The sequence below is a fragment of the Schistocerca americana genome, chromosome 4 (assembly GCF_021461395.2).
Source record: "Schistocerca americana isolate TAMUIC-IGC-003095 chromosome 4, iqSchAmer2.1, whole genome shotgun sequence".
Taxonomy (NCBI): domain Eukaryota; kingdom Metazoa; phylum Arthropoda; class Insecta; order Orthoptera; family Acrididae; genus Schistocerca; species Schistocerca americana.
The window spans coordinates 280,973,420-280,988,430 of NC_060122.1; the positions used below are offsets into that span (position 1 = coordinate 280,973,420).

The following is a 15,011-nucleotide window of genomic DNA, read 5'->3' on the forward strand; positions in this document are numbered from 1 at the left end:
CATAATGACAAGCATCGAAGGTACCGCTCCCAACAAAATGTTGCAATTGTTCAGCAAGTCTTCCGTCTGCTCAAACAAGATGGCCCCACTGTCTATCTGCACCCCAGGACTCTGTTTAGCACTTCGTATGGAAGACGTGGATGATGTCTTTGTGCTTATGACTTCTTGATGAAGAACTGAAATCCTCAACTTTGTGTGCTACTTACGCCAAGTGACGAAAGACATGATATGGCCCGAAATAACGCTTTCATACCTTTCCTTGAAGTTCCATTTTCCACATAGGCAGAAAAATTGATTTCAACTCTCTCTGATAGTACTCCAATGGTTGGTGCTTGGCATTATAGTGCGCTCAGTCTTTCTCCTGGGTGCCTGAGGCCCATATGCGAGCCAAACATCTTGCTTTTTCAGTCCTGGTGATGAACTGTTTTACGTAATCTGCTCCAGTACTGTTTGACCATTGTCACTTCACCCTAGCGTGGTGGATCAGAAAGAACAGTGTGAAGCCTTCTGTTCTTGCTCTGCCGTGTTGAACGCAAATGTCATGTCTGGCAATACTGTAACCCAATCTGTCGATTCGACATCAGCGTACATAACTGCACAGCTGCCACTGTCTTATTAAAGCATTCTGTGAGAACACTCATCTCTTGGAAGTGACAGTTGTAATCCTATGTGTGATGCCACAACATGAAACCACCTTGTTATATCAGTCTCGGCTGAAAACTTTTCCATGATAATTTCAATCACACAGGGTGCTCCACACTTCGAAGCTTTGTCTCTCCTACAAAGAGCCTTGCAACTTGTGGAGCTTTGGCAGTCGGTACTAATTTGGTAACAACATAGCAGGAAAGGTAGTCAGTGCACACTATAATCCATCATTTCCCATTTTTTCACTTTGGTAATCTCACCCAGGGGTCAACTTCAATTTGGTGTAATGGTGCTGCTGCAGCATAATTGGTACCAGATACCCTGGACACAATTACAGCACGATTCCATCAGTGGGAATCCTTACATTGTCCAACAGATTGGTAGATTCCTGGCCAGTAGTAACTAGGTCCGATTCCGTATTGGATCTTCACAAATCTCAGGTGATCAGACATACCATAGTGCAAATATTTCAGGACAACTGGTCACACATAATGAGAAACACCCATTTCCACCCCAAAGGAAAATATCTATGCACAAAACATACAACAACTAATACCGTGATATCATTGACCAGTCTAGTGTGAAAGTTGAAGACAGCAAAACGAAAGCTGAAGTTTTAAATTCTGTGTTTGAGAAATCGTTCACGCAGGAGAATCGTACAAACACAATGTTGTTTGAATAGCACACAGACTCCCATATGGCCAACACGTTAAAGACTATTCCTGGTTTAGGGAAACAACTGAAGTCGCCAGGTGTGGATGGAATCCCAATAAGTACCCTACGCCAACAGCCCCTTATTTAGCTTGCATTTAGCGTGAATCTCTCTCTCTCTCTCTCTCTCTCAGTGCAAAGTCGCAAGCGATTGGGAAGAAATGCAGGTGACTCACGTGTATAATAAGAATAAAAGAACAGACCCACAACATTACAGATGATTGAGTTCGAATATAATAAATTATGTCCACGAATGAGGATGGTTTTAGAAAGAATCGCTCTTGTGAAATCCAGCGTGCCCTTTTCTCACAAGATACATTGCAAACTATGGATGAAGGGCAACATGAAGATTCCATATCTCTAAATTTCCAAGAACTATTTGACACAGTGCTCCATTGCACACTGTTAATGAAGGTAAGTGTCATATAGAATAGGTTGCCAGATATGTGAGCGGCTTGAAGACTTCTAAAGTAATAGAAACCAGTACGGTGTCCTTGATTGAGAGTGTTAGAGACATGGGTACCGTCAGGAGTGCCCCAGGGAAGTGTCATAGGACTGATTATTTTCTTTACACATAAATAATATGGCAGTCATGGGAGGCAGCAATCTCAGTTTTTTTATGCTGATGCTGTGTTGTACAGCAAGGTGTCAAAGATGAGTGACTGTATGACGACACAGGGTGATTTTGAAAAAATTGTAGTTGGTGTGATGAATGGCAGCTATCTCTAAATGTAGATTAACATAAATTAAAGCTAATGAATAGGAAAAACAAACCTTTAAAAAATGTTCAGATACAGCATTAGTAGTGTCCTGCCTGACACAGTCACAAAGTTTAAATATCTGAGTGTAACATTACAAAGTGACACGAAATGGAGCACCATTGTCAGGAGTGTGGTAGAGGAGGTGGATGGTTGATTTATTGGGAGAACTTTACGAAATTGCGGTTCATCTGTAAAGGAGACTGCATGTAGAATACTACTGCAACCTATTCTTGAGTACTGCTCAAGTGCTTGGGATCCGCACCAGGTGGATTAAAGGAAGACATCTGAGCAATTCAGAGGCAGGCTGCTAGGTTTGTTACCGGTAGCTTCAAACAACACTCAAGTGTTACAGTGATGCTTCGGGAACTCAAATGGGAATCTCTGGAGGGAAGATGATGTTCTTTTCAAAGAACACTACTGAGGAAATTTTGAGAAGCTGCATTTAAGGCTGACTGACTTAATGATTCTACTGCTGCCCACAAACATTCTGTGAAAGGATCACAAAGATAAGATCATGAAATTTAGGGCTCATATGGAGACATACAATCATTTTTCCCTCGCTCAATCTGCATATGGAACAGGAAAGGGAATGACTAGTAGTGGTATACAGTACCCACTGCCGCACACCATGCATGGTTTGCATAGTAGTATGTAGATGTAGATCACAATTCATCCTATACAATGTTTGATTCATTTGGAGTTCTGTGGTTCGTTCCTCATTCTTCAAGGCTTCTATGGTTTCCAGCAATGCTGGATCTTCCCTCTGTTCAGCAGCAATGACAGATTTCATACACACTGCTGTGTGCCTCCCAAGATTTCTTGAAACACAGTCAGTACCCCTGTAAACACAAGGATACTGACTGTGTTTAAAGGAATCCTTTGCTTTTCTATATCACTGACGTATTCTTGAAGCCTAAGTGCCCATCTCTTCTGCAACCCATTGGATCCCTCAGGCTTGTCATTCAACAGAGAGAGAGAGAGAGAGAAAGGTGGTCAGACACACTGTAAATGGTTTGCCAAACAAATACAACTGGAACTTGTCCATGGACCAAACAACCGCAAGATACTCTCTCTCAGCTGTAGAGTAGTTCTCTTGGACTTGAGTTTACTCTGGAAGCTATCAGCTTTTCAGCACCTATCCCACAACTGCTAGCATCATTGTGAAGTTCAGTCTGGGCATTCTAATCAAACACTAGTAGGACTGGAAAAGATGTCAGTGTCTAGTTAAGGACAAGGAAGGATCGTTCTTGTCCCTCGTTCCACGAAAATTTTGCGATCTCCCTGCCAAAGTTCGATGGTCATGTTTGATGTAAAAATTCTTTATGAATCGTTAGTAGCACGAGTACATTCCGAGAAAACTTCTCACATCACAAATGTGCAGAGGAAAACCTGAGAACTTTTATTTTCACTGGATCAGGACAGACTCTGTCACTGTTCACTAGATGCCTTGAGATTTTTATTTCTTGAGCAGTGAAGAGGCAGTTTTATGGATTCCAGGAAAGTCCTGCTTGTCTGAACACATTTGAACATGGTTGTCAGGTGACTTTGATGTTCTTGGAATGTCCTTGAAAAAACAATGTCATTAAAACATGTCATCCAGTTAAGGAGTCGAATCAGATTGTCCTTATGCTAAAAGGTGGCTGGAGCATTACGTAGTGCAAATGGCATAACTTTGAACACGTAGAGGCCATCAGGAGTTTGGTAGATGACTGCAGAGTTGATGCTAAAGAGTGTGACAAGTTCTGTTTAGGAATGACGGATTCCTCTCTGTATATGATCTTTTACCTGACTGACATGTTTGACAACTTTTACATTACAAATATCTTGTGGTCTCTGTTCTTGATTTAATTTGCTGTAGTGGTCATGCTATGCACTGCCACTAGACTGTGACTTATCTTATTAACAATAGATTACTTCACTTTTTGCAGAAGTGTATGCCGAAAGAGCTCCAATCTATTCAAGAAAAACAAATGATGCAGTCCTTTAGGATAACTCTTCTGTATTATAAGTGAAATGTTTCCACTGTACAACATTATTTAGAATTGTGGGTGAAACAGATATCTCTCAACTTTTAGCTCACAACAAATCACAACACGTACTGATTTACGAACATGAAATTTCAGACTGACAGTTATGGTGTGTACTCTTCAACTGTTCTGGTGCTGAAATTAATGCACATGATGTTTGCTCTGTTATCTTCCAAGGTACTGCCATATCATGACACCAAATCGTAAGCCTAGACAGTACAATTGGTGTCTAGAAAAGCAACTGGTATCCCTGTAAGGCAACGGAAATGGCTATGGCATGTTGGGATATCATTCCAAACGTCTACTATAATAGTCTGGGCAGTTGACAGGTGTGAACAGAGCAGTTGTGATAGTCAACAACTGGCGAGTACTAGGCATTGAAAACTCTTCTCCTTTCTTTGCAGCAGTGTACAACGTGTCCTCGGCATCCACAATAAAAATGTACCAGCAGGTTGTCCTTGGCTTGGCAAATGTGTATTGTTCTGTGGGGCATTGACTGGTGGCACAAACTAGTGCTGAAGTTCAACACACCTCTTCTTCAATATTCTATTATCTCACGTTGTATGGCGTCGCATGATTGGCTCCCACTTCTCACTCAGTCTGACAGTTCTGACTGCCATAAAATACCTTATCTCTTCTCCTACAACCTGGTGCACGAGAGAAATGAGGTCATGGTGGTCTACCATTAAGGCTAGAGGGAGCATACACTGGAGTGTAATACTCTTTCACAGGACTCTTTTCGTTGCTTTTCCTCAAAGTGCAGGCACCACTACAATTCCTCTATTGGGACACTGTTTGCCAGAAAAGCCTAGTACACATTTTCTGTAACTTCTCTCACCAGCAAAATTTTGTCGATGGCCATCATATTTGGATTCTCAATGGAGCATTGTGTTCAACATTCAGTATGTAGACACTGTAATGCGTGGCTCTGTTCTTCAATTGTCGTTCCAGTAAGCGAACTTGCTGCTGAATGATGCCAAACGTCTGCCTCATGTTGACCTGAAATTTATCCCAGCTACTGTGTTTTATCTTCGTTGTTCTCTAACCACTGCTGGTCTGTGTCAACGTAAAAGTACATATTTGCCATCCCACAATCTCACCTTTTGAATTTCATGACTTGGTCGAATCCTTTCAGCCATTTACTTTGACCTGAGCACACTCACTGATGCCTGCCTTCGAGCTAAATTACTGCTCGCTTGGGATCCACTGGTCCCCTGAATATATGGACCACAGGACCACTGTACTGTTTGTACTCTAGTGCCTATATGTGACAGCTTTTATGTTGCCTAATAGTAACTTCTGTGTAGCACGTGTTTTGAAGGATCTGCCATCTCTACTACACAATGTCATGTCATAATCGCAATCAAGTCCAAATCTGAAAGTAGGGTCATACATGAAATACAACACTAAGCACTTGAAGCAGGTTTATAACAAACACAAATATAGAGCCAGAATAGAACTGAACTCCTGTGTGGGGAATACAACCATTTACATTACATTGAATTTGTCACTATATACAAACACTACAAACATACTAAATTTCAAGAACCTTCCTGAACCGATCTGTATTACTAAAAAGCTATTTCAAGAACCTTCCTGAACCGATCTGTATTACTAAAAAGCTATCCCGGAATCCAGTGCCAGTTGCAGCATAGGGACAGCAAAGATTTGTTTAATGTTTTGCATAATTATATACCAAATTTAAAAATTTAGGATGCTGTCAATCTACTCATTGAGAATTATAACCTTACATTAAAAGTTTACCACAATACGACAACAAACTTTTTCTTGCTTACACCCCACCACAAAAAGAGGAAAGGAAAAAATTATAGCTTATCGTATTTTGTTTTCCATACAGCATAACTTGAGAATCAGGCATAACATTTTAACTTGTTACTTCTTTACAACACATTTTGCATACAGTATATACATATGGGAATGTACATGCAAAATTTTATTGTTGCACAACACAGTTCAGGCAGTACGTCGTCATTTATATTAACATGAGTGAAAAAATACCTTTTGCTTAAAATTAAACACAAGTTACCCAGTATGTATTCATCCATTGTTTTATAATGAGAACACTTAGTGACCAACAAATTTTAAACAATTTTCAACCCTTACTTAACTTTACCCACTCACACGCTTAAAGGCAAATATTTGACACATTAACTTATTTGTAAAGTATCCACGCGTCTGAAGCTGTTTTATACAGAAGCGTTCAGTTCTTTTTTAGTCTGGGTTGGGAGTTTACTGGTAAATACTAAATGATAAGTAACATGTTGTCAAGTTGACCCAGCAACCCGCAGAATCCCAGCCAGCGATGCCAACTGTGATACTATGCTGCATATAGCACAGCTCTGGGCAATATTACTTATCCTCAGAAGTTTTTCATACTTAACACATGTATGCACACTGACACAAAGCAGCAAACAAAGCTTCTCGTAGGCTGATGCTGCTGCTGCCTCTGTGGAGAGAGTAACAATCTTGCCTGTTACTGATACTTCTGAAATTTTGTTCAGCTGAGTAATGAAAAAAAGGATTCAGGACACGAGAGGTTTAGGAAATATTATGTTCAAGTGGATAAATGAGGATGTCTGCATAGATTGGGTGAGCAGCAAAATACCTCTTTGGGGTAGGTGGAAAGATTGTGAGTTGGGTGTTCTTCATTTCAGGGCACTATGATAGTTGAAACCCTGTTCAGGTGTTCCTCTCCAGGAAAATATTGAGTGATGAGAGGAGGCGTTCCTTTGCAACAGTTTCTGAGGGTGGTTGGAAGACCAGTGGTGCATGTGGATATGGCATGGAAAACCTCTCTGCGAACTAGGTTTAGGGGAGGCCTCTTTGTGAAGACCTTAGTATAGCTACAGCATATTGGCAATAAACAGGTGCACTGTCCATGGGTGGCCAGACTACGTATGGAAGTGCTCTTTGGTGTGGAAGGGATGACATTATCAAAATCCATGTATTCTTGACAGTCAGTGGACCTGTTTGGACTGAGATTTGGTTGGAGCCAGAGAGGGTGAGGTCCATTCTCAAACAACAACAATTACTTCTGAAACACCCAGTTGAGTATTGTGTGTAAAGAAGTCCAGCTGTATGCTCTTAAAGTTTTGGATTCACCAATATTTTATTTAATGAATGATCAACATCCAAGAGCAGTTTTGCTGAAATTATTCTATGAGGGCATGCTGAAAACTAATTCCACAGAATTTTTTATGCGAAAGCTCAGAGTATTTTACATAAAACAAGTGTCCTTAACATTCTACATCTTTATGCTTCAGGTTTACATATTTGCAGCCCTCGCCTCTTAGATGTCTCAAAATTGTAGCATGTTGCATGGCAGTGTGCAATGTAATTATGTTTGTGCATGAGAAACAGCGTGCTGTAACAGTTTTGAATTCTAAGAGTTCATCCACACATGGAGTGTGACAATGCTGGCCCACAAAAAGCACTGTGACATCTGCCACACTTTGACACCTTGGAATCACTGTCACTGATCATTCTTCATACAGTCCCAATTTGGCTCCATCCAAATTTCATGTGTTTCCCAAACTTAAAAAAAAATCCCAGGACTCCACTTTGATAGTGATTAAGTGGTGCAAGCAGAGGTGAGATTGTGGCTCCATCAACAAGGACCAACATTTTGTAATGACAGTATCAACAAACTGATCTCTCATTGGGAGAAATCTGTTTGTCTCCAGGGTAACTGCTGAGAAATAAATATGTAGACATGAAGAATAAAAATGTAAAATGTTAATAAAGTCCGTTATCTTTAGAAAGCTTTAACAATTTTCCTGTAAAAAAATTCGAGGCATTACTTCTCAACACACCCTTCTGGTACTGACATGATCAACAGCTGCATGTATAAAGTTTGCTATTGGACATCAATAATTACTAATCTCTGCTTCACTGCTGAAATGAGTAACTTCATTAATCTGAAGCCAAAAAGAAAACTTGTGCAACTGGGCATAGCTGACATCTGTCACAAATTTTACAGACAGATGCCTACAATATGGTGTGTGGCAATATTTAAACACAATGTCAAAGCAGCATTATATGTATTTTGTATCTTACCTCACAGCAAATGCCTGGTGTGAAGCTATACAAGTTTTTCTCAAGCTCTCTGGCTGCCAAGCTCTCAACAGGAAATGCTTTGCTAGACCTGTTTGCGAAATCTCCTGCTTTGTTTCTTAGTTCAAAGAAGAGTTTTGGTAATGGATAAACTCTGAAATTCTCTGGTACTTGAACTTTGGGATATTCTTGCATAGCTATAAAAGAAAAGGTGTTGTCAGAATCAAACATGAAGCATGATTATCATTACTCCAAATGAAGATAAAAAATTGGGGTAAATCTTTTCTTAAAACTTTTGTAACACAATGTTTTATACATGTAAATACGTTATGAAAATATCCATTACTAGTAAGTAGTTCCCTGAAAATGCTTTAAATGCTTTGCTGATAACAGAGAATCAGGAGAAATAAATGGCAAAAATGAAGCAGTCAGACTGTAGGCCATGCTAGGGTAACAAGACTTGGGCAAGTATTTTTTTGAGTTTCAGTCTGGCAATGCTTTATAACTTGCTTATAATCAACATACCATTATACTCTAGGAGAGAGTGGAAGTAAAACATGAGGTTGGGGAGCTTTTGTTATTTCAGAGTTTATGAATGTATAACTCCCTGATTCAGCTACCTACTTACAGTTGCTCTTCTTCTGTCCCTAATAATATAAAGTTTTGGCTTTCATTTTTGTCATTTATAAAAGGAAAGAGGGAGAGAAAAATAAAAAGGCATACCTCACATAAACTCTAAGAAACTGAGCTTTTAGTAATTTATGATCAACTGAAGATACCAAACTGATGTAATCTTATAGCCTATTGCTAGAGGCACCTGTTTTTCGTAAAGCGCAAAATCGCAAAATTTAACACATTTTTCTGAAAACGCGAAACTATTTACTTTTAAGCCAAATCGAAAAATAATTGACAAAACTTTGCAAAATCTCTTCATTTGAACTCAACTGCGGAAATTCGATTGGAGTTGTGGTAATACAATCCGGATATCGATTGTACACCATTTTGATATATACAATATATCGAGTATTCCAAAAACGTTCTACTATGTTCTGGCAGTGTATTCAGTATTTCGTGTTGGAAATCATTGTGGATTGTCGGCGCATTGATTGTGGTAGTTTGTGTTTTGTTTTCGTGCTACAGATGATTAATATGATAGTGACAGTTTTCGACCGAGAAAAGGAATTTTCGTCAGAAGGATTTTACATTTTCGACAAAAGTAGGAAGATACTTATGTGCAAATACTGCAATGTGTGTGTTGAGTGGCATAGGAATGACACGTGCCTGAAACATTAATAACAGTTCTTCCCATAAGTAGAACAAGGAGGTGCTAACAACTACAGGTATAAAAATACAAACTCACGGAAGTCACTGCAGCAGCAAAACGAGCAAAAAATGATAAAGAAGAATTCATTTTATTGACTACTCGAGCTTCCATTGAGGCTAACACTCCGATGGAAAAAGTTGATCATCCGAAGCTGAGAGAATGGATGAACAAATACATACCAGGTTTGTGTAATAATTAATTTACGGTCTGCTAATCGCAACAAAGATTAGGTAATCTCCACAGCCAATAATTTTTGTTGGTCAGAATAGGCCTATATTAAAAATAATTTTTCATCGGGCACCCTCTTAAAAAAGTCTTATAATTAGTTAATGTAATTTAATTCGTTACATAGTACTCTAATAGCAGTTCTATTGACATTTTTAAGGTGCTGGAGGCTTACCCTCAGCTGGAAGACTATGGGAAGGTTACATACCTCGAATCATCAAAGAAGAAGAGGAAAGAATAAAAGGAGCCGTGAAAGACGAAAGAGTTTCAATTCTTTGTGATGAAACGACAGACAGAAAAGGGCAGTGTGTGTTTGTGGTTCTGATAAAAGTACTTAGTTGTGGTGATGGTGCAGTTTAGAAATTATTTGTCGGGGGAGTGAAAGTTATTGCAAATGCAAATGCTACAGAATGTGTGCAAGCAATTATGAGTGTAAAACAGAAACTTGAAATTCAGTACAGAAATTTAGTTTCTACAACTTCAGATTCAGCCCATTATATGGGCAAGTGTATAAATGCAGTTAGGGTTTTAGTTTCAGAAGGGTTAGTACACACACAATGCTGGGCTCATAAATTAAATTTGGATGGCAATGTGTGGGCTGTGGAACTTTGTGATTTGAACCATTGTGTTTTGCACACAAAACACATCTTCCTTAATACTCGAAAGAGAAAGCATACATTCAGTTCTTAGCTCATAAATATGTAGGTGTATCCACCAAAGCCAAAAGGATATGTCGTCGAATCCAGAGTGGTGGTTCACCAGCCTCTGCACGCAGACTCTGAACTGCTCTGATCCAAACGGCTCCAGGCGATATCCGAATGCCCTCATAGTGGACAGCATCTAACGTCCGGAGGTAGGAAGGACGGGCCGATCCATAGACCACACTGCCATAGTCTAAGCAAGATTGAACAAATGCCCTTTAACACTGCAAGAGGCGGGACTGGTCAGCTCCCCATGTTTTTCCAACAAGGCATTTCAAAATACTCAACGACCGGAAGCCCGTTGTTCGTAGGTCTTTCAGGTGTGGTAGCCAAGTTAATTTAAAGTCAAATAATAAACCCAAAAATTGCACAGTGTTTTGAAAACTTAAAATATGGTCCCCCATTGCAAGCACTGGTTAGTTTAAACTTTGAAGAGCACAGTTAAAATTGATACACGGTCTTATCAGGTGAGAAACGGAAACCAGTTGTCTGGGCCCAGGTTTCCAGCCTCACAATGGTCAGCTGTAGCTGCCTCGTCATCATCATAAGATCAGAGGCAGAGTAGAAGATTGCAAAGTCATCTACAAAGAGCATTTGACAGGGCTCCTGACTGTGGAGGAAATGTCATTGATAGCGATGGCAAACAATGTGACACCGAGGACATTGCCCTGGGGCAAACCATTCCCCTGATCATAGCAATCAGACATGGCATTGCCAATGAGATAATGAAAACGCCAGTCCTCAAGAAAGGATCGGATCAGAAGTGGCAGGTGTCAACGTAGTTCCCATTCATGAAGTTGGCGAAGGATGTTGTACTGCCAAGTAGTGTCACATGTTTTTTCGAGGTCAAAAAACACACAAACCAAATGGTTTCGGCCTAAGGAGGACTCCTGCATCACCGTCTCCAGTAGAATCAAGTTGTCGAGGGTGGAACAATAGTGCCTGAAACCGCACTGCACACGGCTCGGATGCCCTTGGGAATCAAGCAGCCAGACGAGGCAGCGGTTGACCATGTGTTCAAGAGTATTACCCATACAACTGGTAAGGGCAGCACTCTGGTAACTGTTGGGGTGCTGCAGTCCTTTCCTGGTTTCCTGAATGGAATTAATATTGCCTCCTTCCAAGGCATGGAGTACTGTCCATCAAACCAGATCTGATTGAAACAATATAGGAGCTGTCCTTTCGCTTTAGGGCCCAAATGACTAAGCATGGCATACTGCATTTAGTCAGGTTCTGGAGCAGTGTCTCTGGCTGCCGACAAAGCTGATTCTTTTTATTCCATATGGAGAATGGAAGGTTGTAGATTTCCTCATTGCGTGACAAGAAATTGAGCTTCCTCATCTCCACAGTCCAATGCAATGCCTAAACAGCAGAAGCTTGTCTGGATGATGTAGTAACAGAAAAGAAGTGTTCAGCTAAAATGTGAGTCATGTCTTCTGGTGTATCCATCAAGATGCCATTGTTTGACAAGGCCGTAAGGGGATGTGTAATACCCTTGCCTGACATCCGTCTTATTGATTCCCAAGCTTGCGCAGCAGAAGCGGATCGATTAATGAAAGTCACGAATTCCCTTAAGGAAGCCCTCTTTCGTTCTTTGATCACTCGCCTTGCATGTGCTCTCGCAGACCTAAAGACATGTAGATTATCTGTAGTTGGACAGTGTTTGAAGCTCCGCAGAGCTGTCCGTCTGGTCCTGATTGCCAATCGACAGTAGTCATTCCACCAAGGTACAGGCCGTCGTCTGAGGTGGTTACTAGACCTGGGAATGGATTCTGCGGCAGCATTTTGGATCTCACGAGTGATATGGGCCATCACCTCCTTTACACAATCCTTTATTTCAAAAATTGCCTGTCGACTGTACTGTAACCAATTTTCCCTTTGTATCATCCATCCACCATCCTAGATCTTAGTCGACAGACGGATCCACACTTGGAAGTGGTCACTAGAATGTAAATCTGTAGCCACTTCCCACTGAACTGAGTCTGCAATACCTGGAGAACAAAAACAAAGGTCAATAGCTGAAAAAGACCTTGTAGCTGTGGAAAAATGAGTCACCTGATCGCGTTCAGAAGGCAGATATTCTCAGAATGGATGAGTCACTTGATCATCCGACCGAGCAAGTAGTAGCCAAGCCACACAGCACAATGTGGGCATTGAAGTCTCCCACATGGAGGAATGGGAGTGTCTGGAAGAGGTCTGCCAGTGATTCTGCATCCAAAGCTTAATTGGTGGGCAGATACAAAGAACACACTGTGATACTAAAGGGTGCGAGAACTTTCACAGCAATAGCTTGCATGGTCGTGGTAAGAGGACAGGAGAGCAGCTCCGTAATGTGTGTGTGTGTGTGTGTGTGTGTGTGTGACTAAGATGCGTTTCTTGTAAGCAGATGCAGATAGGTTTATCCTGGACCAGCAGCTGCAATTCTTCCCAATGTGAGCAATATCCATTCAAACTCCACTGCTATTGGTTAGCAATGGTTGTTCTTTCCTTTCTCCCTCAGAGGTGGGGATTTACCAGGGAGGGCAGGAGGAAAGTTAGCCGGTTCTGTGCTCTCTGGTTCCTCTGATTGGAAGTCCATATCCTGAAGAGCATAGTCTCCACCAGGAAGGGAGAGAGCTCATTGATCCAAAGGTTCAACTACCACTTTCTTGGACTTTTTGAAGGATGTTTTTCTTTACTGACAGGAGGTTGTTGTCTGGGTTGCGGGGATGGCTCAGTTGGCTTCTGATGTCGAGGAGTGGTATGTGGCCTAGGTGGCAAGCCTACTGCTGACGACTTCCAAATGACTACAGTTGCAAGTGGAGCATTTCCCCCCACAGGTACATCGACAAATGCATGTGCTCGTACTTGAATCTGTGGTCTGAGTTTGCGTGGAGGCATCACACTTAGCAAATGGTGTCTTAAGGGCTGACAGAAAACTAGTAGCAAAAACCGGTGGTTGCATAGCTCTGAAAGCTTTTTTAGCTTCACCATAGGGTATGCGTCTCTTTTACTTTCAACTCTTGAATTTTCCTTTCCTCATTGTGAACCCCAGATTTTTCCAATTGGCCATTGACTTTCCCCATATAATTCTGCACTTCTGTGACGCCCATATTTTTTCCATTCTTCACATAACTCCACGTGGTCCACCTCCATTATATCGGAGCAGGTAACCACGCCCTTACTAAAGTTAAGGGTGTTATGTAACTCAGTCTCGACTGGGTAGTCACCTAAGGCCTTCCATCACAGATGCTTAGATGTTTGGTTGTAATTAGCAGTTTCAACTTAAAGTGTTCCATTACGAAGTCATCTGACACTTGTCAGACACAGCAATACCTTCCAGTGTCTTGTGAATACAGAAAGGGGAAATCTTCTCAAAGCTTCCCCCTTTTTCACTTGATTACAATGAAAGTGTTATGACACACTAATGCCCTGTTACTATGATTCAGAGACTTCTTTTCTGGAGGACTGAACAACCGAGCTCTCTTTGAGGAGTGGGTATAGTTGCTGCCAGACAGTAGTAGTAGTAGTAGTAGTAGTAGTAGTAGTAGTACTTTCATGAGACACTAGGGAAAGGATCGTCAACCCGGGCGGAGCACTGCATGCCTGAGCAAGCCTTATACAACTCGGGGACAGCACGTGCCCCAGAGGTTGCCAGCTAAAGACTGTTTTACCTCAACAGCCATTCACTTCCTCAGCATGTAGCACACTTTGAAGTTGAGTTTTTTTTTTATTTTATTTTTTTATTTTTTTTGTAGAGATGTGTACCTTCCTTTGCCATGGCAGTGAAGCCAAGACCCCCCATTCTTCGAAACATACAACATTCCACCGCTGTGCCACACAGTGGTCAACTGAAGTATGATGAGAGCTTACAGTGACAGGACTGGTGGCGCTTACCAGTCCCCAGCTCAGGAACCCCGGGGGTCGTCAAGCCCGTACTCAACAAACGAATGCTGAGCCCTTGAGACACACAAAATTTCTCTCATCATCACAAAGTACATGTCTACATTAACTGCCACAGATTGTTCTGCCTCATCTTCATCTTAAAAAAAATTAAGGGCAGATTATGCCAGCAACCCAAAAACTACACCAAACCATCACTTACTGTGGATCCATTTCCCTCTCCTGAACCATGCAAGGGTTTTCTCATTCCCCAGGACCATGCAAGGGTTTTCTCATTCCCCAGGACCATGCAAGGGTTTTCTCATTCCCCAAAGACACAGAATGAAGAAATACGAGAAATTCAAACTGAGGCAACAATCTCAATGTTTATGTAAACCAAAATTGCACACAACAATAAAAAATTATTATTTCATTCAAAACTGGTGCACTACTTTAAGGCCCTTTACCTTCAGGAAAGGAAAGAAGAAATACTTAAATTTCTATTCAATGTTAATATATTTCTCCTTCAACAGAAGATTCAGTTGTTACTGTGAATTGACATTTAATATCCTGTTTACTTCTGCTATCATCAGTTTTGCTGCCAGAAGAGCAAAACTTGTTTACTACTATTAGTTTCATTTCTTAACATAATTACTTCTGTATCCTTTCAACTTGCCTCCAC

General features: G+C 41.0%; 1 protein-coding gene across 2 annotated transcripts in view; it reads right to left on the reverse strand.

Moving 5' to 3' along the window:
• The window catches only part of LOC124612507 (protein maelstrom homolog), a 105,141-nt gene that overhangs the window by 49,739 nt on the left and 40,391 nt on the right, over positions 1-15,011 (reverse strand). For both annotated transcript variants that reach the window (XM_047140752.1, XM_047140751.1), the window contains exon 7: positions 8,222-8,415. In XM_047140752.1, the coding sequence (XP_046996708.1) occupies positions 8,222-8,415 (194 nt within the window). The remainder of the gene's footprint in view (positions 1-8,221; positions 8,416-15,011) is intronic.